General features: G+C 43.4%; 2 protein-coding genes across 3 annotated transcripts in view; both read right to left on the bottom strand.

The window, feature by feature from the left end:
- LOC100566109 (UDP-glucuronosyltransferase 2A1) overlaps positions 1–1,108 on the bottom strand; it is a 39,222-nt gene extending 38,114 nt beyond the window's left edge. Inside the window, exon 1 of the mRNA XM_008113052.3 lies at positions 307–1,108. Within this exon, the coding sequence (XP_008111259.2) occupies positions 307–1,027 (721 nt within the window). The 5' untranslated portion in view covers positions 1,028–1,108. The remainder of the gene's footprint in view (positions 1–306) is intronic.
- Positions 1,109–2,562: 1,454 nt separating this feature from the next.
- LOC100560189 (UDP-glucuronosyltransferase 2A1) overlaps positions 2,563–24,047 on the bottom strand; it is a 59,598-nt gene continuing 38,113 nt past the window's right edge. For both annotated transcript variants that reach the window (XM_062957674.1, XM_003222359.4), the window contains 3 exons: positions 15,029–15,116; positions 10,328–10,547; positions 2,563–9,505 (listed from right to left, as the gene is read on the bottom strand). In XM_062957674.1, the coding sequence (XP_062813744.1) occupies positions 9,229–9,505; positions 10,328–10,547; positions 15,029–15,116 (585 nt within the window). In that variant the 3' untranslated portion in view covers positions 2,563–9,228. The remainder of the gene's footprint in view (positions 9,506–10,327; positions 10,548–15,028; positions 15,117–24,047) is intronic.

Here is a 24,047-nt window from a genome sequence, read left to right as displayed (position 1 = left end):
AAATTTCAGGGGGGGTTTAACCCCTAGCACACACCCCTCCCCGCTACAAACCTGTCAATATCTGCTTGAAATAGTGCCTGGAGGGACTCTTAATGTTTTGTGTCTCAAAGACTTAGCATGGGGATTTGGTTAACCAGTTAAAATTCATGAGTAAACCAGGTTTTTTTATAACCTGAAAAATTTCAGGGGGGAGGGGTTGAACCCCTAACCCCCCCCCCCCCTCGCTACAGGCCTGTGCACAGGTGAACCAGACTTACAAATGTAGGTATTAAAACACTGGAAATTAAAACGGAAACAGGCTCTTACCTAGAACATCACTGTAATATTTATTCCATTCTTTGAAGATCAAATGATGGAACACGATGTCATGTGAAAGATAAGTGAGCATATTTGCAATTCTCTCCATGAAAGACATTCTGTCCGTTTGCTCTCCCATGCTGGCAGGCACATATGATGGTGGAGCCGGGATATTGCCACAAATACGTTCCATCGTGTTTCCAAAAGAAAACCGTAAAGAATATAGAAATGGGACATGAAGTTTCTCAGCCAGCAGTTCCCCTCCTAGCATGACTGGGTCTGAGATAAGGACATCAAACGCAGCAGACTCCAACTTTTGTAGCAGCTTCTCATTCCAAAAAACATTGTCACAGAAAAATTTGTATCTGGACATAAACTGGATTATAAAGTCATACAATGTAATCGAAAAATCCCAGAAAGATTTTTCATGCTTCTCATAAGACCATACATGGAGGAAGTCCTGCATAAAATTATCCATGTCCTTCTTTGAGAATGGAACAGAGATCACTTCCAGGTGGAAATTGGAAGGTCCACTTGATTCAGCTTCCTGGTAGAAGGAAGGCAGCAGAACTGTCACTTGATGGCCCCTGGCTGCAAGTTCATGAATAATAGATTTCATGTTCATCCAATGACTATAGTCAGCAGGCCAGATCAGAACATTTCCACTGGAAGCTGAGCCTAAGAGGAACATCATCATCAAAGGAACAACCAGCACCCATTTCATAGACATTGTGCTCCTGCTCCGTTCTGTATGATAAATGGTGAGCCAAAAGTAAGACTAGGCTCTTCTGGGGCACTCCTGCATTTCAGAACAATTCAAAACTGTTAACCTTTAGAGCTCTTTGGCATGGACATTATGAAGAAAACGATGGACTCTGTGCTAGATCAAATGTCAAGAAAAGTTAAAAATTAACTCCTTAGAGCTCCGAATATTTTTATATGAAGGCAATTATATTGTTAATCATCTGTCAGATTTTCAGAATGTGTTAGATCAAGCATGGGCAAACTTTGGCCTCCAGGTGTTTTGGACTTCAATTTCCACAATTCCTAACACCCGGTAGGCTGTGTTAGACCCTGATTGAGTAAGGGTAGAGGTAATTTCCAAGCAACGACAAGTGCACAGAATCATCTTCCATTTGGATAGTAAATAAATTGAAGTTTATAATTTGCCTGTGAAGAGATTAAATTATCAGTCTTTGTGGCCAGAGCAAAGCTAATTATAGCTGTTGAAATGTTGTGTGGGCCCTATACTACTGCGAACATTACTACAAGGGAAGTGTGAAAGGAGGATAATCCTGCCCACCAATGTCATGATGTTTACATGCTTCATCATTGGCTGAATACGTTAAAGCCAAAAGAATCCCCAGGGTGTAATTGATATTCAAACCTCCAGGTATGTTCAATCAAGATGAGTCTTTCAATCAGAAATGGGTGGCTATTCTTAATAAGTGCTCACAGGACTTGATGTTGTTACTCATTGAATATTTTCATGAAGAAATTGCCAACATCAAAAACCAGTCCCAATCTATATTAGATAATCTCAGTTCTGGGGAACAATTTAAAATGGAATTAGATACCCTCACTAACAAGCTCAAAGAATTATCTCAACAACTTAGATCCTTCAAACTAAAAGAATTTGAAAGAGATCGTAATGATTATAGTAACAATCGAGTATACAAATTGCTATTATTCAAATAAGTTCTACCCCAGAAAACAAGTCAGATTCAGTGACCATACCTCAGAAGAAGAAATTGAATCCATGACCGATAGCTCAGGCAGCAGTGTGACCTCTAGAAGAAGAGAATATACATTGGAACCAAGATGCACCGGTCGCATCAGAAGCAAACCCAACAGGTTTTTTCAAGGGGCTGCGGATGTGAGATGGAAGACCTGATAGTTAACTTGTCAAAAAGGGTGTTATCACCCATGAAAGATCTATAGTTAATAGAGGTTAGTTTTTTGTCCCTAAACCTAAGAATAACCCATTTAAGATGTGCATAGAACTGACGCAATTATTTCTTTCCATTAGGCTAATTATAACAGATTTTCTTTTTAAATGGTAGCTGCCACCAACCTAAAATGTCTTTAGGATTTTTGTTGTTAAATGTGTCTGAGGCAAACTTCATTCCATTTTCTGCCCACACCATTTTCTACCCCGGCTCCCAAACTGATGTTCACTATGAGGCTTTTCTGTGGTATTTTATTGTTGTATTGCTGGAACTTTTATTAAGACTTCTTGATGGAAAATATACACTGTGGAGGCTCTTAAAAGTTGAAAAATAGAATAAAAATTTATTTTCTTGAAAACAGGTAAATGATTACTTCAGAGAGGTTCATAAGCGTAATTGGTTACAGACGTTCTTCAGCTTAACTTAGTTGTATGTTTCAGGTTTACTTCACTTAGTTTCAAACAGTTCCAACTAACTAATCTATCTATTGGTCACAAAAACCCTCGCTCTATTTGCTGAGAATAGGCACGAGTTCCCCTGGGTTGTTAATTAACTCTAACCTAGAGTCCTTCTATTAACCAACCCAGTATTGAGAGACAATCCCTTGAGTTATCTCCCCCAAGAGATCCAAATTGCCTGACTTAGCCTGTCAGTTTCCATAGCTTTCAGTTCTCTCTCTCACACACACTCCCAACTCCAGAACCAAACTGCTCTTTTCAAACCCTCAAACAGAACTGCCTTCTTCAAACCAGAACTGCCTGGAGCTCTTTTTTTTCTGCACTCTAAGACTTGGCTCCTACCATCTGCTCTGGTTGGCCAATCCTAAGAATCTCTCTCTAAGCTCCTCCCCCTTTCTAACCACACTCAAGATGGCTGCCTGGCATTCCTCAACAAAATGGAGGCTGCATCAATCACTGTTACCAAGGCTTCATTCTAGGCCTAATAGGTAAGGTTCACTACACCCCTCCATTGCTACATTCCAATCATGGGTTTCAGTTATGCCCATTCCATCGTAATTGTTTTTCTGTGCTAAGAGTTCCAGCTCATCTTGATTATTCCCCATGCTCTGGACATTGATGTAAAGATATCTAAACTCGTGGGACATTCCCCTTAGCTGTTTATTTGAGATTATTGTCCCCTTGCTGCTTGGTACTTTTGTGTTTGTCCAACCCTCTCTTTAGCCTTTTGTCTGTTCACTCCAGGTCTCGATAAACTACTGTTCCCAAGGATAATGTCACCCTCCCCCACACAACCTAGTTTAAAGTTCGCCTGATCAGGATTGACAGTCTCTGAGCAAAAACATTCCTTCCTACTTCTGTGAGGTGCAGCCCATCCTGTGCCACTAGGCCATCTTCCTGGAAGAGCACACCATGGTCCAGGAAGCCAAATTGTTCTTCCTGACACCATCTGGGAAACCAGTAATAATAATAATAATAATAATAATAATAATAATAATAATAATAATAGTACTTTATTCTTATATCCCGCCCTATCTCCCCAAGGGGACTCAGGGCGGTTTACAAAGGGACCATGCCTAAACAATATAAAAATACAACAGTAAAAACAAATCCAAACACAGCAATAAATACATCAAGAAAAAGAATACAACAACAACAATTTAAAACAATTAAAACATGTCCAATGCCCTGGAGCGGTATAGTTGGTACTTCAATCTTCAGACTAAGGGCGAGGAATAAGGTTAACAAGGTGCAATGCATTATAACTTCTAGTGGAATGGTATAGCAATAAGGTGCAAAGTGTTGGAATAAAAAGCGGTAGGGGATCACTTTGATGTTCTTAAGTTAAAATGGTTTGAAAAAACCAGGTTTTCAGATCTTTCTTGAAGGAGGTCAGCGTGGGCACTAGTCTGATTTCTTTCGGAAGGGAGTTCCAGAGCCGGGGAGCCACAACCAAAAAGGCCCTTTCCCTCGTCCCCACCAAACGCGTTTAAGATGATGGCAGGAGTGAGAGAAGGGCCTCCCCGGTGGATCGTAAAGTTCGTGCTAGTACATAATAGGAGATGCGGTCACAAAGATAGGCAGGACCTGAACCATTTAGGACTTTATAGGTAATAACCAGCACTTTGAATTGGGATCAGACATTTATCAGCAGCCAGTGGAGCTGTTTCAATAGAGGAGTGTCCTTTCCCTATAATTTGCTCCAGATAACAACCTGGCCGCTGCTCATTGTACTAGTTGGAGTTTCTGAGCCGTCTTCAAAGGCAGTCCCACGTAGAGTACATTACAGTAATCCAATCTGGAGGTAACTAAGACATGGACTACCATGGCAAAGTCAGGTTTCTCGAGGTATGGTCGTAGCTGGCACATACATTTTAACTGTGTGAAGGCCCTCCCAGCCACCACCGACACCTGGGCTTCAAGTGTCAGTGCAGAGTCTAGGAGGACCCCCAAGCTGCAGACCTGTGTCTTCAGGGGGAGTGTGACCCCATCCAACACAGGTTGCCACCCAATACCCCGATCGGCCATACGACTGACCAGGAGGACCTCTGTCTTGTCTGGATTAAGGTTCAGCTTGTTCACCTGTATCCAATCTACCACAGCGGACAGACACTGGTCCAGAATGCAAGGGGCTTCCTTGGAATTTGGTGGGAAAGAGTAGTAAAGCTGGGTGTCATCTGCATAGAGATGGCACCCAACTCCTAAACTCCGGATAACCTCACCCAGCGGTTTCATGTAGACGTTGAAAAGCATGGGAGAAAGAATGGAACCTTGCAGGACCCCACAGGTCAAAGGCTAGGCTAGCAGGAGTCTCCCAGCTTCACCAACTGAGAGCGACCCTCCAGGAAGGACTGAAGTCACTGCAGAGCAGTACCCCCAATACCCATTCCAGAGAGCCAACTCAGAAGGATACCATGGTCGATGGTATTGAAAGCCGCTGAGATGTCCAAGAGAACCAACAGGGGCACACTCCCCCTGTCAAGTTCTCAGCAGAGGTCATCCACCAAGGCGACCAAAGCCATCTCGGTACTGTAACCAAGCCTGAAACCCGACTGTGATGGATCCAGATGATCCATCTCAACCAGGAATCCCTGGAGCTGTGAGGCGACCACCCGCTCCAGAACCTTGCCCAAAAATGGGAGATTGGAAATCGGGCGGTAGTTGTTCAGCACCAGTGGATCAAGGGACGTATTTTTCAGGAAGGGTCTAACCAATCCCTGTTTAAGGTTAGATGGAAAACGTCCCTGGTCCAATGATGCACTCACAATCATAGCCAGCCACGACGCCAATCGCCTGCTGGCAGTTTTATTAGCCATGAGGGACAAGGATCTAGAGAGCAAGTAATCACTCTCACAGCCCCAAGGATCCCCTCAACATCATTAGGGCGAAGAGTCTGAAACAAATCCATTAAAATCGGACAAGCAGATGCCTCAGTTATCTCCTCTGGGATTACACTCAAGCTGGTGTCTAAGTCGGAATGTATCCGAGCGACCTTATCTGCAAAATGATGGGCGAACTCGACGCATCGAGCTGCCGGGAGGTCGGTGGCCTCCCCCTCCCCATGAGGTTGGAGGAGCTCATCAACCACCCGAAACAGCTCAGCTAGTTTATTGATTGCAGATGCAATGCCAGCAGTCGAAAAAGCTTTTCTGGCTGCCCTCAAAGCTGCGGAGTAGGCTTTAAGTGAGGCTCTAGCCTATGTTCAGTCGGACACTTTCCGAGTCGTCCGCCAGAGGCACTCTAGTCTCCGCCTCGCTCGCTTCATCTCCGCCAGCTCCTCGGTGTACCAAGGAGTTGGGGTGACTCTGCATAACGAGAGGGGATGCTCAGGGGCGATCGTGTCTACAGCCCTGGTCACCTCAGTGTTATAGAAGTCGACCTCAACAGGATCATCTGCTTGCATGTCAGATGCATCCCCAAGAGACATCAGGAATCCATCTGGATCCATAAGTCTCCTGGGACGGACCATCTTAATCAGTCCTCCACCCCTGCAGAGGTTTAAGGTCACGATTAGTCTAAAACTAATCAGGTGATGATCAATGACAATGGGAGAATTTTTTTGCTCTTCCACACCGATATTTACCCCATCCACAATAAAAACTAGGTCCAAAGTGTGTCCAACATTATGGGTGGGTCCAGAAATAACTTGGGACAGACCCATGGCTGTCATGGCAACCATGAAGTCCAGAGCTGCTCTTGATAGATTGGACTCTGAATGAATATTGAAATCTCCCAGCACTACCAGTCGCTGGGAATCCAGTATCATGCTGGAGACCATCTCAGTAAGCTCTGGCAGGGAGACTGCTGTGTCGCGGGGTGGTCGGTACACCAGCAGAATTCCCAATCTGTCCCAGTTACCCACCTTTAGAAGGATGCATTCAAACCCAGAAGACTGTGGGACAGGGCACCTGATCAGGGGGATGGTATCCCAATAGACAACCACTACCCCACCTCCCCACCCCCCGAGCCTGGCCTGCTGAAGCACTCCAAAACCTGGCGGACACAGCTGGGTAAGATTTACTCCACCCAGCTCATCCAGCCAGGTTTCGGTAATGCAGGCTAGATTCGCATGCTCATCTCGGATTAAATCCTGGATTGCTGAGGTTCTCCCATTCACGGACCTGGCATTTAGCAGCAAGACCTTGAGCCCAAGGGGACTGCCATGCAAGCTATCTTGCCTATATTTTTTCAGGGTCGCAAGAGTTCTGATGCGCTTCTCCCTGAGTTGACATAATGGACTGCATCTTCTCCTTCCCAGTACTATTTCAATTGGGCTCCCCAAGTCCTGGAACCCCCCTCCTTGGGAGACTAATACTAGAGGGGCCGGATTTAAGGGGGGTAGTCAGCTCTCCATAACTGAAGAGTTTGAGGAGAAGCTGAGGCACAGTTCCAGAGGGGGTGTTTCCTGATGAGGGAAGGAAACGGATTTGTTTTCAGATTCTGTGAACAAAGTTTGACATTGGGACGGGTATTCTTGTTGTTGGACTAGGTCTGGAATAATTTCTGAAGTGTTCAGGTCTACTCGGAATGACTGAACAGGTGGAGTTAAGGATTTCTGGATATTATTTTTCCTATCTTTTGAATGGGGGGGGGGGGTCTATTTTGAAGCTGGCTATATAAGGCCGGATAAGCGTATTTAAAAAGATCCTTCTTATGTGAATCCCGTAGCGACAAAGCCACAATTTTTGAGAGGACAATATACTTGGTATTGAGTCATCCTCAAAGGTAATAAAGAGGCGTCGCACATGATCATAATGGTCTCTGCAAGGCCATTCAATGGCTTTGGGTGCATCCTTAAATTTTGACACAAAGACTTTTTAATTGTGCTCATGGAACACCACCTACCGCTATTTAAATTAGAATCTAAAAATTTGACTGCCAGTTTATTGGTTAATAGAATCTGGCCACCATGATATGGTTGGTCGTGGTCCAGTTATTCACCTCTACTATTTTTCTTCCTGTACATTAAGATCTTTTAGCTTTCTTCCAAGAGCTTCAAAATCCTTTCTGATCTTTTGAATACTATGCTTTGCAGCATCATTGGCTCCTACATGAATCAACATGAAAGGAGAAAGTTCAGTGGGCTTAATGAGTCTTGTCAGCCACTGTTATGTGGTGGATTTTTGCGCAGGAAGGCAGCATAATTCTCCAGACATCCTATCAGGTTTGCACATCACTGTTTCTGTTCCTCTCAGGAGGGAGTCGCCAACAACCAACACCCATCTCCTTTGAGGATTGTCAAGGTCCCATTCCTGAAAGGTGTTCTGCAGATCTCCTGAAAACTGACCCTGTTGCTGAACCAGATTGTGTAGCTCTAAACTGGCCTCCTCCTTGGAAACATCCCCCCTGCATTCATCAAGGATAATCTAAGGAAAATTGGATTTTAAAAAACAAAAGCAAGTAGTACTTTTTAACAAATTTCTATTTTATTTATAAAACCCGAATTATATTCTATATAAAGCGTCCAGCTAGTTTACCACGCAAAACACTACTAGCAGCAAATGCAATATAATAAATGTCTTCTTCTCATTCTTCTCATACCAGAGATCAGATAGCATAATATTTAAATTTACTTTTGGTAAATGTCAGTGATTCAGATGTTGAGATTCTACCAGATGTGTAATAAAATCACAGTAAAAGTTACCAACTACTAGTTCCTTGCTTCTTAAAGTTGTGTGATAATATAAAGTCTCTCCCTGCTATCAAAAAAAAAAAAAAAAAGGCAGAGTGCCTCCTAGGAATGTCTCCTGTGGCAGAAAATTCCAAAACTTGGAGACACTACTATTGGATATATTTTGTTCTTCTCCCTGAGTTCACTAATTAAAAGGGGTTATTAAGACCATTCATCGTATGCAAATAAATGAGATAGATAGATGGGCAGAATGACATATGCATATGTACATTTTTGTTTGTGCATGTGTATGTTTAGAAACTCCTGGCTGTTGGACATTTTAGGGTTTTTAAAAAATTCACTTCAGATTTTGTTTTTCTGAATAATCTCTGAATTAGTAGGAGCCCTTTAGACAAGATATCCCTATGAAATCACTACAGCTTTGATCCAAGTTACTAGAATAACGGTATCTCTGCAGGTACAGCATTATCTCAACCATGCATTCATTATATATGTAAAAGGTAAACACGTCTGTCCTCTGTATTTCAAAAACATTCTACCGCTTGAACAAAGCTCCTACTCTAGCAAGAATTTTTCAAACATTATATATACTCTTTGATTTTATGAAATGGACAGACTCTGACCCCTTCAGATAGTTGTTGCTTGCTACATTACAACAGCAATCTCAGACTGTGTAACTGCCTTCATTAAAAATAAACCTAAAAGTTTTATATACATATCATAATTCATACCTACAAATTTATGCTGTCATTTTAATGGAGCCAAGCAAAGATAGATGTGCTTCTTCATGAATTAAGCTGAACATTATGGTAAATGACGATAGGGTTTAACATATACAGTCTGAGCATGTTGAATGATGTAAGTCACACAATGGCTGTGTGCTGAGCAGAAACTATTCAATTTTTGTTTTCCGTGTGATGCCACATTTCCGACAGCAAAACGAGCAGCATTTTACCATGATGAACATGAAAAGTGCCACACAACTGATCAAAAAGGCAATGACGTCAAGGCAGTGATACTGGTACCAGGTCAAGTCATGGGCAGCTACTCTCAAATGCTTGGCACCTTTGTGGCGCATAACAAATTCAATCCAGAAGACAGCCCGGTCTAGAGGCTTCATGGGTTGATCGTGGTGAATCTGCGACAGTCGTACTGCATTTTCCTTATATCTGTAGGGTTGAGGAAGAAAGAACAAACGCTAATGGAATCAGGAGAAAAGATGACCCACCAGTTCTCATTAACATCCTTAGTGCCATAAGTTCTGTGGAATAGCTACTTACTATTTTGCTAAATATTTGTGAAAAGTTGCACAAAACATTTTAAATGAAGTGATGTAAGTTAAAATACTGGTCTATGGTTTCACCTTGATACTTTAATTCCCCCCCCCTCATTTTCATGAATGAATTTTTATACTTTTATAATTATTATATATATTTTTTCTGTAAGCACAGTACCTACAAATGTTGCTGGCTTCCAATTCCCAGCCAACATCTCAATATCATTTATGGTGAGTGTTGATGAGAGTGCAGTTTAGCAATATCTAGACTCTAGAGGGATAGGCATTAGATGTGTCAGCTGTAGCTTAATTAGACACTCGGGTCTTTGTTGTGAACACCAGAATGTGAATGTGACAATTAAATTGTTTTAAACAACACAATAAAGAAACTGGCCACAATTTCAAAATTCTTTTTAGTTCAGAAACTGAAACAAGGTTCAGTCTGAGATGCTAAATGGAATGATGCTAGTTTCAAATGTCTTTATGAAAATAATATGAATATTTGAAGTCCTAGAAGTAGACATCGGGATAGTAATCAGGAAGGACATTCACAAGAGCAAAGAAGAAAGAGAAGATGGAAAAGAGGTTGGTCAAGGAACCTCACTACTATGTATTAAATATTCCACATTTTTTTCTCCAAAACTCATTGGCAGAGTATTTTGCTTTAGATGTAGCCTTAATGATCTGTCATTCAGAGAATTTCTATTAGACTTACGTTGTGTTGTGAATAATGGTATTAACGGCGTCCACTAAATCTTGTGCTGTCATCGTGTTAATATTCAGCTCTATAGCCATTCCCTTTGCACATACGTGAGCAATGTTATCAGACTGGTCTCCAAACATGGGGATCCCTATCATGGGAATCCCATGGTAAATGGCTTCATAGATCCCATTTGTTCCACCATGAGTGATAAAGGCTTTTGTCTTGGGATGTCCTGCGGTGGGAATAAGAAAATACATGAGTAAGACATGTAAAAGTTGATAAAAATTTGTTATTGCAACTATTTACTAAAATATTCCAACTCAATTCAGTTCCTGTAGATAATCATGTGCTCTAAATATTCATGTTTCCAGGTATGGGATGAACATGTGGCATGCCCTTATTTTATTGTTCTTCTGATTTTGCCTAATGTAGTGTATATTATCATTTATTGTATTGTTCAATGTGTTATGATTTGTTGCTCTTTTTATATTCTATCAAATTGTATTGTTCTGGGCATGGCCCCATGTAAGCCGCCCCGAGTCCCCGTTGGGGAGATGGTGGCGGGGTATAAATAAAGTTTATTATTATTGACACAACGACGTTGTATGACACAGCAAACAAGATAGATATGCTGGATTTCGTTTCACAAAACCACAAGTCGAACACTTCCCAAATGTCTAGGACTGTGTGATGTATTTTCGGATGATGCGTGCAGATCCCTGTAGGGTGGCCTTTTGCAGTTGGCAGATCGTAATTTTGTCAATGTCTATTGTTTCCAAATGCCGGCTGAGATCTTTTGGCACGGCACCCAGTGTGCCCATCACCACCGGGACCACCTGCACTGGTTTCTGCCAGAGTCTTTGAAGTTCAATCTTGAGGTCCTGATAGCGGCTGAGTTTTTCCTGTTGTTTTTCATCAATGCGACTGTCACCTGGGATGGCAACATCAATTATCCAAACCTTGTTCTTTTCCACAACTGTGATGTCTGGTGTGTTGTGTTCCAGAACTTTGTCAGTCTGGATTCGGAAGTCCCACAGTATCTTTGCGTGTTCATTTTCCACGACCTTTGCTGGTTTGTGATCCCACCAGTTCTTTGCTGCTGGCAGGTGGTACATGAGGCATAAGTTCCAATGGATCATTTGGGCCACACAGTTGTGCCTCTGTTTGTAGTCTGTCTGTGCAATTTTCTTACAGCAGCTGAGGATATGATCAATGGTTTCGTCAGCTTCCTTGCACAGTCTGCATTTTGGGTCATCAGCTGATTTTTCGATCTTGGCCTTAATTGCATTTGTTCTGATGGCTTGCTCCTGGGCTGCAAGGATCAGGCCTTCTGTCTCTTTCTTCAGGGTCCCATTCGTGAGCCAGAGCCAGGTCTTCTCCTTATCAGCTTTTCCTTCAATTTTGTCAAGGAACTTTCCATGCAGTGTTTTGTTGTGCCAGCTGTCAGCTCTAGTTTGTAGTGTGGATTTCTTGTACTGGTTTTTTGTCTGTTGTGTTTTGAGGAGTTTCTGATTTTTGACTTCAATCAAAGGAGGTTCTTCACTTTGCTTTACATATTCTGCCAGGGCATGTTCTTCTTCTTTGACTGCTTGTTTTACTTGTAAGAGTCCTCTGCCCCCTGATCTTCTAGGCAGATAGAGCCGGTCAACATCACTGCGAGGGTGCAGTGAATGATGAATGGTCATGAGTTTTCTTGTTTTTCTGTCCAAATTGTCCAGTTCCACCTGTGTCCAATTTATAATGCCAGCAGTATATCTTATGACAGGTATGGCCCAGGTGTTTATGGCCTTGATGGTGTTGCCTCTATTGAGCTTGCTTTTGAGAATTTTTCTGACCCTTTGTGTGTATTCTTTGCTGACCACAGTTTTCACATGTTCATGCTTGATGTTGTCCAGCTGTAATATGCCCAGATATTTATAGGCCTCTGGCTGGTGACACTTTATTGTTTGGCCATTGGGCATATTTATGCCATCATTTTCAATGATTTTTCCCTTCTTCAATGCCACTGTCGAACATTTGTCCAAACCAAACTCCATGTTGATATAAGTGCTAAAAATTCGGACAGTGTTGGTCAGAGACTTATTATTATTATTATTATTATTATTATTATTATTATTATTATTATTATAAATCAACACCAGGAAAGAATAGAGACATGTTTTAATTTCCAGATCAGAAATACTGGTTATCTAATACTATATTTCATCGCATGGTAGTCACCCTTGTATAATGGTCACAACCCTCTTTTTGGTTATTTTTTGTTTCCTTGCATAATAGTTGCACCATTGGATAACTGGTGTGACTGTTATGCATAGGGGGCAGGTGTGCGGGTGGCTAAGGCTTCACCTGCAAGCACAACTGTCCCCCAGGAGTTATGGAGCTTGAAGCCTCGTAGCTACATGCTTCTGCATCCTGTGCTTGCCTTGTGCAAGGCAAGCTTCCATAGCTTAGAGGGGCTCAGAAGGCAAAGGCTGGGGAGTAAATGAGCTCACCTGCTTGCTAGCCTTTTCCTTCCAAAATACAGAGCTTTTGTAGCTCAGAAGGGAAAAATCTGCAAGCAGTTGAACCCATCTGACTACCTGTCTTTCCCCTGCAAGTTTACCCACCTTCCAGCCTCTTACTCCCGAGCTATGGAGGTGACGGGTGCTTTGAGACTTCACCTGCCTAGATAGCTGTGCCCACAAAGGTACTGTTATGCAGTAAAAAGGCCCCCTCAAAAGGGCTTTTTCAGTGCATAATACCAATGCATAATAATTCCTCCCCCCCTTCCCCCAAAAGGAAATGGATCGGCTCTAACCCAGTGCTTCTCAGACTTCTAAGGGAAAGTGAATATTATGCCATGAAATACAGTACAACTTGGGGTCTAAGCTGTCCTTTATAGCTGGCGTTTCTCTTACCAACATACAAATCAACACCAGGAAAGAATATTGACATGTTTTAATTTTCACATCAAAATACTGGTTATTAAATGCTTTATTTCATTGCATAATAGTCGCCCTGGCATAATAATCACAAACTCCCTTTTCAGGTGCCCTTGTTGGTATTTTTGGTTTCCTCGTATAATAGTCGCTCTCCCCCTTTCCCCCCAAAAGAAAATGGATTGATTCCAACCCAATGCCTCTCTGACTTTTAAGGTAAAGTGAGTATTATGCCATGAAATATATGTTGTCAGGTGGGTCATGGGTGGCCTGTGTTCCAAGTTTGGTCCAGGTCTGTCACTGGTGGAGTTCAGAGTGCTTTCTGGACGTACAATGAACTATAAGTATCACCTGGGTGGGTCAGTCCTGCAGACCCCTTCAGTATGTTCTGTTGGTCATCAGGGTTCTTTGTGTCAAGTATGGTCCAGATCTGTCATTGATGGGGTTCAGAGTGCTTTCGGGATGGGTGGTGAACTAACCTCTCCAGTAGGGTAAATTAGTCATGTGGGTTCTGTGTGCCAAGTTTGGACCAAATTCCCTGGTTGTGGGTAAACTACAACTCCCAGGAAGGAAGGTCAGTTCCCCCAAACCCCTCCAGTAACCAAATTTCAAATTTCAACATATCAGGTATGTGTGCCAAATTTGGTCCAAATCCATCGGTTTTTGGGTTCACAGTGCTCTCTGGATGTAGGTGAACTACAGCTTCCCTAAATCAAAGTCAATTCCCTGCAAAGACCTCAATATTTTTTGCTGATCATGGTGGCTCTGTGTGCCAAGTCTGTTCCAATTCCATCTTTGGTGGAATTCTGAGTGCTCATTGATTGTAGGTGAACTATAAATCCCAGTATCTAAAACTCCAAAATGTCCAAGTCAATTCCCCTCAAAACCCACCAGTATTCAAATTTGGGCATATCGGATATGTATGCCAAGTTTGGTCCAGATCCATCATTGTTTGGGTTCATAGTGTGCTCTGGATGTAGGTGAACCACAATTCCTATAAATCCCTCTAAAGAGCTTCAGTATTTTTGTTGGTCATGGGGGTTCTGTGTGCCAAGTTAGTTCCTGGTACATTATTGGTGGAGCTAAGAGTGCTCTTAGATTGCAGGTGAACTATACATCCCAGTACATACAACTCCTATAAATCATGGTGAATTCTCCCCAAACTTCTCTAATATTCAGTTGATGATAAATTCCTCTGTTTGGGTGTGCCATAGAAAAGAATAGGAAAGGGTTAAGGGGGAGGCAGTGGGCAGGGTCATGCAAATTCCATACCAATGGAGAGAATAAGGAACACTGGGATGTTTGTGGCAGAGGAAAAACAGAAAATCTAGGATGAAATTGTCTCCATGTGAAACCCGTCACTTGCGTGGTGGCCAGTATGGTGTTTGTGGAGGACATTGGCGGGGCTCTTGGACATGTTCATGGCACTTGCTATAACCTGCAATGTCATTAGAGGGAGGGTCATTGGTGTCTCCTGGGTGGTGGGAGCTGTTGCTATTTGTGGAAGTGGGAGCTGCACGATGTCTCCACAGCAACATGGCTCTCTTTGTGGCTCTTTCCTTTCTTCCTTCCTTGCTTCCCCTTATGCACTTTTCTTTCCTAGTGACATCAGAAAGGGCCACTTTGCCTAGCAACAGCCAATCCAGAGAGAGTGAATGTGATGGCCAAAGGTGAGAAATGGTGAAAGCTATTCATCCTTACTGCCCATTGACAATCAAGAGAGAAGAACATAGGGATGAAAGTGATACATTTCCCACTAATTACTTAAGCAGTTCTTCAAACCCAGATTTCTCACCAAGAAGATCATTTTGTGGGATCCAGTCATAAATTCTGGTATTGGTTCCTAGTGTTTCTGGCCTTTTCCCTTTGTATCGCCAAACAACCTGAAAATAAACAAAATAAAGACATGATTCACTGGCAGCTGTCATCTGTCAAACACCCCAAACAGCTGAATGTCTGTAATCCTTATTTGTGCCACGGCGTTGCTTTCGCTTTCTAGCTCTGAACTCCTCTGGCTGTTAAGCCATCGGAATGGTGCAATATCTCGCTGCTTATTTCCTCTTTCTCGCAGGCCTGTCCTCGGTCAAGGAAGGAACTTTCTTATCCAATTGGCTATCTGCTAGGGCTGTGCGATCAACAACAACAAAATCTTTCAAAACTCATTACAAAATTAGGGGGCACTTGCGTTTTGTTTCTAAAATGTTTCTAAAGCATCGTTAGTGAAAATTTTGTTACTATAACAAGAGTAACAAGATTTAGTTACTTTTCGAGTATAAGCCTAGTTTTTCAGCCCTTTTTTTAAGACTGAAAAAGCCCCCCTCGGCTTATACTCGGGTGAGGGTCCTGGTTGGTTTATATTTGGGTCAGCTTATACTCGAGAATGTATGGTACATTTATTATTTCACTCTAATCTTATTATTATTATTGCACTTATTATTTTATTCTATTTATTATTACTTGTATTATTTTCCTGTACAGTAGAGTCTCGCTTATCCAACGTTAACGGGCCGACAGAACGTTGGATAAGTGAATATGTTGGATAATAAGGAGAGATTAAGGGAAAGCCTATTAAACATCAAATTAGGTTATGATTTTACAAATTAAGCACCAAAACATCATGTTATACAACAAATTTGACAGAAAAAGTAGTTCAATACACAGTAATGCTATGTAGTAATTACTGTATTTATGAATTTAGCACCAAAATATCATGATGTATTGAAAACATTGACTACAAAAATGCGTTGGATAATCCAGAACGTTGGATAAGCGAGTGTTGGATAAGTGAGACTCTACTGTATTTATTATTATTGTTATTACATGTATTATATTGCTCTATTATTATTAAAAGGATACATAAGCACATTTAAATTGAAGAAGATGAGAATAATGATTTGATCAGAGTTGGGTTATCTCATCTTATCTTAAATTTGAGCTTTATGTAAATACTCAAAAACATTTAACTTACTTGTGCCGTCCGCCGGACAATAAAAAACTATAAAACTGAAACGTGCTGTCCTTTATCCGGGCGAACTGCAAATCCCTATAAGCTGTCCTATAGATATTGAACGACTGAGTCTGGATAACTTCAAAAAAGGATGTTTATTCATACAAGGTTGTAAACCTGGCACAGATCTTAAAGTTGCAGAAAATGAAACAAATTTCTATAGGTTTTAGGTACAGAATTATCCCTGGTTCCAGAAAGCAAAGGTGATTATAAAACCACTATACCCTAATCACGCTGCCTATATTAGAAGGAGAAACTCTTTCCTTCCCTATCTTTACAGCAAAGATTAGTTCTAGAAGCGACAGAATAACCCTGCTCCTATAACTAGATTTCCTATTCCAGATCAATATAATTCAATACTTATCTAATTTGGATAGGCTTAGATTGGCCTGGTTTTGAGGATGATTTGTCCCAGTTAGCCTTGCACAGCTCCAGCACGTTGGAAGACTATAGCCAGAATGAAGCTCCAAAATGGAGACTAGACCCTGGTAAAAAGGGCGGTCCTAAGATGTTGCATTCTTTGACCAATCACTGCAAAGAAAACTGCAGCCAGCTCTTGCAGATTCCAAGCCATTTTTCCTAGGCTTTTGCAGCCAGAGGCTCAAACAAAATGTAAAGGAGGGGAAACAAACAAACGACCAATAGGTAAGGCAAACCATCGTCCTGGGGGACGGAACACTCCCCGCTAAATTCCCAGGATGTGGGAATTTACCAATCAAAAACATACAAACACCTTTGTATACACAACAATACAAACACTAGAACTTTAAACATCTCCAATAAGCAACACGAGGTCACTAATTGGTCTGTCCAAAATGGACACTTTGCCTCTGTTGCAAGTCTTTAATTGAACTTTCCTGACCTTACCGTCCGGGCAAGGAAAGGTCTTTAATACAATGCCCATGGGCCACGCATGGCGGGGCAAGTCTTTGTCCTTTAACAACACAACGTTGTTAACCTCAATGTTGTCCTGTGGGCTTTGCCAGATTCTTCTAACTTGAAGCTGGCTTAAGTACTCAGCTTTCCACCTTTTCCAAAAGTGGTTGGCCAAGGACTGCACCTGTTTCCACAGGGCACGGTGAGTTCCGTCCGGAACTGGCAACATGACGTCCTTCCATCCTGGCACCTTTTGTGTCAAAATAAGTGCAGGAGTCAGTGGTTGTAAGTTCTCAGGGTCACTGGTAAGGGGAACCAGCGGCCGGTTGTTGATAATTGCGGTAACTTCCGCCATAAGTGTCACCAAAACATCATGCGTCAATGACCTATGACTCAAAAACATGGCATTAAGGATTTTGCGACTAATACCAATCATCCTCTCCCAAACACCACCCATATGGGAGGCGTGAGGAACATTGAAAGTCCACATAATTTGTTCAGTATTCGTAAAGTTCTGAACCTTTGGGTCTCTCCCAAACCTAGACACACAATTGAGTTCTTTGGTCGCACCTACAAAATTGGTGCCACAGTCCGACCGAATTGACTTAATTGGCCCTCTGAGGGCTATGAACCTTTTTAATGCGTTTAAAAATGATGAAGTGTCCATCCCTTCTATGACTTCTATATGGACAGCTCGTATTACTAAACAAGTAAACAAAACTGCCCACCTCTTGTTATTTACAACACCACCCCTGGTTTTCCTAGTGACAACCTCCCAAGGACCAAACACATCGATTCCCACATGGGAAAAGGGTGGGTCTGTCAAAGTCCTATCCTGAGGTAGTTCTGCCATCAACTGACTTTGACAGTTTCGTCTGAGTCGCCGACATTTGACACATTTGAAAATACAACTGTTGACCAACCTTTTGGCATTAACTACCCACAGACCTTCATTTCTAAGGGCTGCCTCAGTTAGAGTTCTACCCTGATGATGGATCCTTTCATGGTGATGCCGAACGAGCAGCAATGCAGTGTGACTATTAGGGGGTATGATGATGGGGTTTTTTATGCACGCCTTGAGTTTAGCTTTGGCTAACCTTCCTCCAACTCTCAAAATACCCTCCTTGTCTAGAAATGGGTTTAACTCATTTAGAAGACTTTGATTAGGGATGTTGAGCCCTTGCTCTAGCCTAGCTATTTCCTGCTTGAAAGCAGATCTCTGCACTGACTTGAATATGACGCTCTTAGCCTTTATCATATCCTGGATCTGTAAAGGCTCACTATCTTTGCAAGCTAAACGATGTATAAGCCTAGCTACTGCTCTAAGAAGACTGTGCCACTCCGAAAAACGTTCAAAACGGTGTGGTTCCAGGCAAGATCTTTGGCCCATCTTGATTTCTGTGGTTGATTTGCAGGCTTTCACCTCTGCACTTCGTGAGACTTGAGCATTCATAATGTCCGAAAACCTTTGCTCATCTTTCGAGAGCGCTGTGGCTTCGTCTCTCTCAGAGACTTTGAAAATGGAGGAATACTCTGGAGTTATTGCTTGGCAGTAGACTGAGATGTGACTTAGGCAACTGCGCACAAGTGTAGGACGTCCACCTTTAAGCACCTGTGCTTGATTGGAGTCCAACGACGATGGTGGGTGCATCTTGTTTATGCACACTGGGCCTGTAACTGTCCAGCCTAGTGGTAGCAGCTGAGCAATGGGCGCCCCTGGAGGTCCCTTAACTTGGTCGTTCACATAGAACAAGTTCGGACAGTCCGCACCAAGCAGAAGGGCAATGTCCACATCTGGACGGAAAGCAGGTATGGCATTCTTTAATCGTCGCAAATGTGGATGAGCCTCCACAACTTCTCTACTTACAATTTGTTTTTTGTTCCGAGGGATGGAGGAACACTCAATCAGGTCTGGCAACTTGAACTGCCTCTTCTGGTCGCAAGAGGAAACAACAAAGCCGGATGCTATGCGACCCTGCAACTTCTTCTTCCCTACACAGGTGGACATGGTGTAGTCGACCGTCTGGGTTTTTATGTCAAACAGTTGGAAAAACTCTGGAGTCGCCAGGGAGGCGTCGCTTTGTGAATCCAAAGCCACGTAAAGTCTCTTTTTAAGCCAAGGTCTTCTGGCTGGATATACATCTGCTAGGCAGATGGGATGGCAGACTCTGAACTGGTGCACGTCAGAGCATAGTTCAGTGCAGGCGACCGATGGAGCATCCTCCTGCATCCGTGACGCGGCCTGCATGTTGGTGGCTTCAGTAGATGACCCTTCTTTGGAAGACGTGTCCCCTTTGACGCGGGAGACAGCGTCAGAGTTGTGCATCGCGGTGCAATGCTTAAGGCTGTTACACCTTGCGCATTTGACGTCCTCTTTGCAGTTGGATGCAAAGTGAAGAGTTGCTCCACAGCACCTAAAACATATGCCCAGCTTCTGTACAATCTGTTGTCTTTCTTTATAAGGCTTCTTGTCAAATTCCCGGCAGTTGGCCAAACTGTAAGGCTTTTGGTGAATGGGGCAGAGCACCTCTTTTACCTCCGACCTGGGTTCATCAGTCTTGTGTTGAGTTTCGACTGCCTTTACGCTGACAGGTCTATTGGCCTCTCTAGGTGGTTTCTTGTCCACTTCAGATGCCTTCCCTGGATGGGTCCCTTGGTATAAGGTGGGGAGGCCCGTCTGCGGATCATTCCTTTCTCTGGCCGCCCTGGTGATGAACTGGACCAAATGAGAAAATGGAGGATATGCCTGGGAGTGGGCCTCCTTGTAGTTGAAGACCTCCTGTCCCCAGCGTTCTTGCAAAGTGAAGGGCAGCTTGGTCAAGATCTGCCTCTGGGACAGGTGCTGATCGAGGCACTTCAAACCGGGCAGTTCTGGATTCTCCTTGGCCGACTCTAATTCCGTAAGGAGATCGCTGAGGTCCCACAAGAGTTTGAAGTCTTTGAGTTTCAAAGCTGGGAACCTTTGGAGCTTGTCCATAAGAGATGCTTCAATCTCTGTGCTGGCCCCATACCTCTGCTGCAACCTGGCCCAGGCCTTTTCCAGGGCTTTGTCGGGATCAGCTACGTGGGCTGCGTAGATCTTCTTAACTTGTGAGGATGAGGCTGGGCCCAACCATGCAGCCAGAAGAGTCAGTTCTTCCTCAGGCAATAACTTTAAGTCTCTGATTGCTCTCTGGAAGGTGGCCTTCCAGAGAAGAAATTCCTCAGGCTTGTCCGAAAACTTTTCGACACCCTTGTCCTTAAGATCTCTTCTGGGGCTTCTGATGATGGAGACAAGCTGGGACTCTGGCGTCGAAGGGAACAATTGAGGAGTTTGCTGTTGTGGAGTGGACTCCCACCGTGCACCTTGCGTCAACCTTTGGCCTCTTGGAGGGATGACATCGACCACTGACGAATCGGTGGCTCCCTGTGCAGCTGTCTGTAAGGGCCAACTAGCACTTGGCCTTGAGGCCCTGATTGACTGACCTAGGGATTTAGCAGGAGGCACAGGTAGCTCGGGCAAGGGTGAGCTCCCCGCTATGACGCTCTGCTCTGCAGGAAACTCAAAAGTGACTTTGGGGCCCTGCTCTGGGTAAGGAGAGAAGTCTCCCTGTTCCTCATCCGAAAACTGGCTGTTCATGCTGCCAAGGTGCGCAAACACTTTGGCAGAAGGATCCTGTATTGGTAACTGGCTTACATTTTCTTCTGTGAGTGGCTCAATTAGGGCTTTGGCCAAAGTCTCAGCCCTTACCCTTTTGGCTGCGGCATCCATCTTTATTCTAAGCATTTCTATTTCACATTGCCTTTGGGCCTGTTCTATTTGCATTTTGCTTTGCAGTCGTTGCTCTTCTTCTTTAAAGGGAAGGGTGAGATCAGCTGCCTTAGCATCAGCCTCCGCCCCCGCTACCTTGCTCTTTAGCTCCAGACGTGCAGCCTCCTTAATGTGCAAGGCAGCTAGGGAAGAGATGGCACTCCCAGCAGCAGAAGACTTGCTAGAGTGGCTATGTTTAGATGATGCACACTCCCTTAGTTTAGATACCTGGCTAGAGCGGTTGGACTTAAGACTAAGTGCCACAGCAGGTGATTTTAAAAGATTGGTCTCATGGCTGCATAAGGAAGACTGCTTTCCTTTTGGCTCAGACCTTAGATTAACAGGTGGAGAACTAAATTCCAAGGCATCTAGAATTGCCCTCACCTTATTTTCTTTCTCATTAGTGTCAGCTAAGACACTCACTATTTCTAACTCTGAATCCTTGGCGTTAATGCGCTCGAGGACCTGGACTATCTTAGACACCAAACCCCTCCAGAGACCGAAGGTCTCTTCAAGGTCGGTCTGTAATATGGATGGCACCCTTGTAATACCCAAGCTCTCAATTCTGTCCATCAATGTTACAATTCGCTCCCATGCCGAACCTAACCTCACATGGAGGAGCTCCTTTTCATCTATTAGATGGGCTAGCATCTTGGCTGAAGGGTGCTTTATCCTTTGGGGCCTTTCATTCCTACTTTCAGCCTCAGAAGGAGGTATACCATCTGTATCATCTTGAAATTGCATAGACATTATGTATTCTTAATAGCAAGTAAATTTACAACAAAAGCAAATACAACATACCAGCAAGTAAATTTACAATAAAAGCAAATGCAATATATAATACAATGCACAACACTTAACCATAGCAATATATATCACTAAGTAACTATACTTTACAAAGATTGTGACCTTTGGCGCCAGATTTTAGTGGGCAAGCTGCAAAATGCCAACTGACAGCAACTTGCCACTTGATACCTCCCTTGCCCGAGTGACGTAAACTGCCAAAATGGCGACTTCGCCAAATTTTCAAGCACCTCGTGCTCTGCGGCTCGAGGCCTGCCGCCGAAGGAGCACCGAGGCTGGCTTTGGAAAGGAGGAGAGAAAAGACGCCTCCTCCCCGCTGTAAAGGGAGGTCACCACCGCAGGACGATGAAGCAGGTCACCACCGCAGGACGATGAGGCAGGTCACCACCGCAGGACGATGAGGCAGGTCACCACCGCAGGACGATGAGGCAGGTCACCACCGCCAGGCGATGAGGCAGGTCACCACCGCAGGACGATGAGGCAGGTCACCACCGCAGGACGATGAGGCAGGTCGAAGCCGGCCGAGTGCTCCGGCCGAACTCGCAGCAGCGTTGCCAGGCCTGTCCAGGTTCTAGCCTGGTTCTGGTGGGCTTCACGCCTCAGAGCCAGCCAAAGAACTGTCGCTGGTGCTCCGCGGCTCGAGGTCTACCGCCGAGGGAGCCCTGGACGTTGCTGGGAACTGCACAGCCTGTGCAAACCCAGAAAGCCACTGGGCCACGTGCGCACACGCGAGCCAAATAGCAAGGAAATAGAGCCCCACTATTTGACTCCTTCAGGTCTGAGAGCGGGCTCCACTGCCTCAGACGCTGGTAGAGTCTTTAGGTATGCAGACTGAGCTCAGGCGGAAAAGCCGCGGCCTAAACTAAACTTCCTAAACTATAAAAAACTATAAGCCGTGCAAGCTAGCTCAAGCGGAAAAACCGCTGATCTACCTCAAAACTGTGCCGTCCGCCGGACAATAAAAAACTATAAAACTGAAACGTGCTGTCCTTTATCCGGGCGAACTGCAAATCCCTATAAGCTGTCCTATAGATATTGAACGACTGAGTCTGGATAACTTCAAAAAAGGATGTTTATTCATACAAGGTTGTAAACCTGGCACAGATCTTAAAGTTGCAGAAAATGAAACAAATTTCTATAGGTTTTAGGTACAGAATTATCCCTGGTTCCAGAAAGCAAAGGTGATTATAAAACCACTATACCCTAATCACGCTGCCTATATTAGAAGGAGAAACTCTTTCCTTCCCTATCTTTACAGCAAAGATTAGTTCTAGAAGCGACAGAATAACCCTGCTCCTATAACTAGATTTCCTATTCCAGATCAATATAATTCAATACTTATCTAATTTGGATAGGCTTAGATTGGCCTGGTTTTGAGGATGATTTGTCCCAGTTAGCCTTGCACAGCTCCAGCACGTTGGAAGACTATAGCCAGAATGAAGCTCCAAAATGGAGACTAGACCCTGGTAAAAAGGGCGGTCCTAAGATGTTGCATTCTTTGACCAATCACTGCAAAGAAAACTGCAGCCAGCTCTTGCAGATTCCAAGCCATTTTTCCTAGGCTTTTGCAGCCAGAGGCTCAAACAAAATGTAAAGGAGGGGAAACAAACAAACGACCAATAGGTAAGGCAAACCATCGTCCTGGGGGACGGAACATTACTGATGCCTCAATTAATGTAATTTTATTGGTATCTATTTTTATATCTGAAATTTACCACCCTCGGCTTATACTGGAGTCAATGTTTTCCCAGTATTTTTGTGGTAAAATTAGGTGCCTCGATTTATATTCGGATTGGCTTATACTCAAGTATATACGGTAATAGCAGAAATGGGGTTCCTTTCTACCTCATTTTTACAGCTATTGGGGTGGTAGAACCTATTTATCACTGTTAGCCCATCAAGTTTCAAAATGTTTCACTTACCCATAGATGTTTAGGGTATTTTCAAAATTTTTATAAACAACTTAAAAAAGCTACAAGAGCTATCTCCTTGAATCTTCTATACAATGACACAAGATAGCAGGGGTTAATTCCCCACAACTTTCAGAAATATTCATATATCTGCTGATTTTAAGGATTTTGTTAAAGTTTTGACAAAAACATTTTTAAAAACCACAACAGCTATCTCTTTGAATGTCTCTCAATATTAACCAATATAACTTCAATTTAGGGGTTTCTTCCCAGCCCAGCACTGATTTACATACTTCTATTGAAGTATCAGTCAGTCCTCTTTGCAGAGTTAACAATTCACTGGAATTCTGGCTGCTGCTAGGAAGGAAAAATCTCTCCCCTATCCTAATTGGAGCTTTCTGATGCTGAGCAGAATTCTGGGAAATGT

The sequence above is a fragment of the Anolis carolinensis genome, chromosome 6 (genome assembly GCF_035594765.1).
Source record: "Anolis carolinensis isolate JA03-04 chromosome 6, rAnoCar3.1.pri, whole genome shotgun sequence".
Taxonomy (NCBI): domain Eukaryota; kingdom Metazoa; phylum Chordata; class Lepidosauria; order Squamata; family Dactyloidae; genus Anolis; species Anolis carolinensis.
The sequence above is the reverse complement of the archived record's forward strand: the minus strand, read 5'-3'. Positions and strand labels throughout refer to the sequence as shown.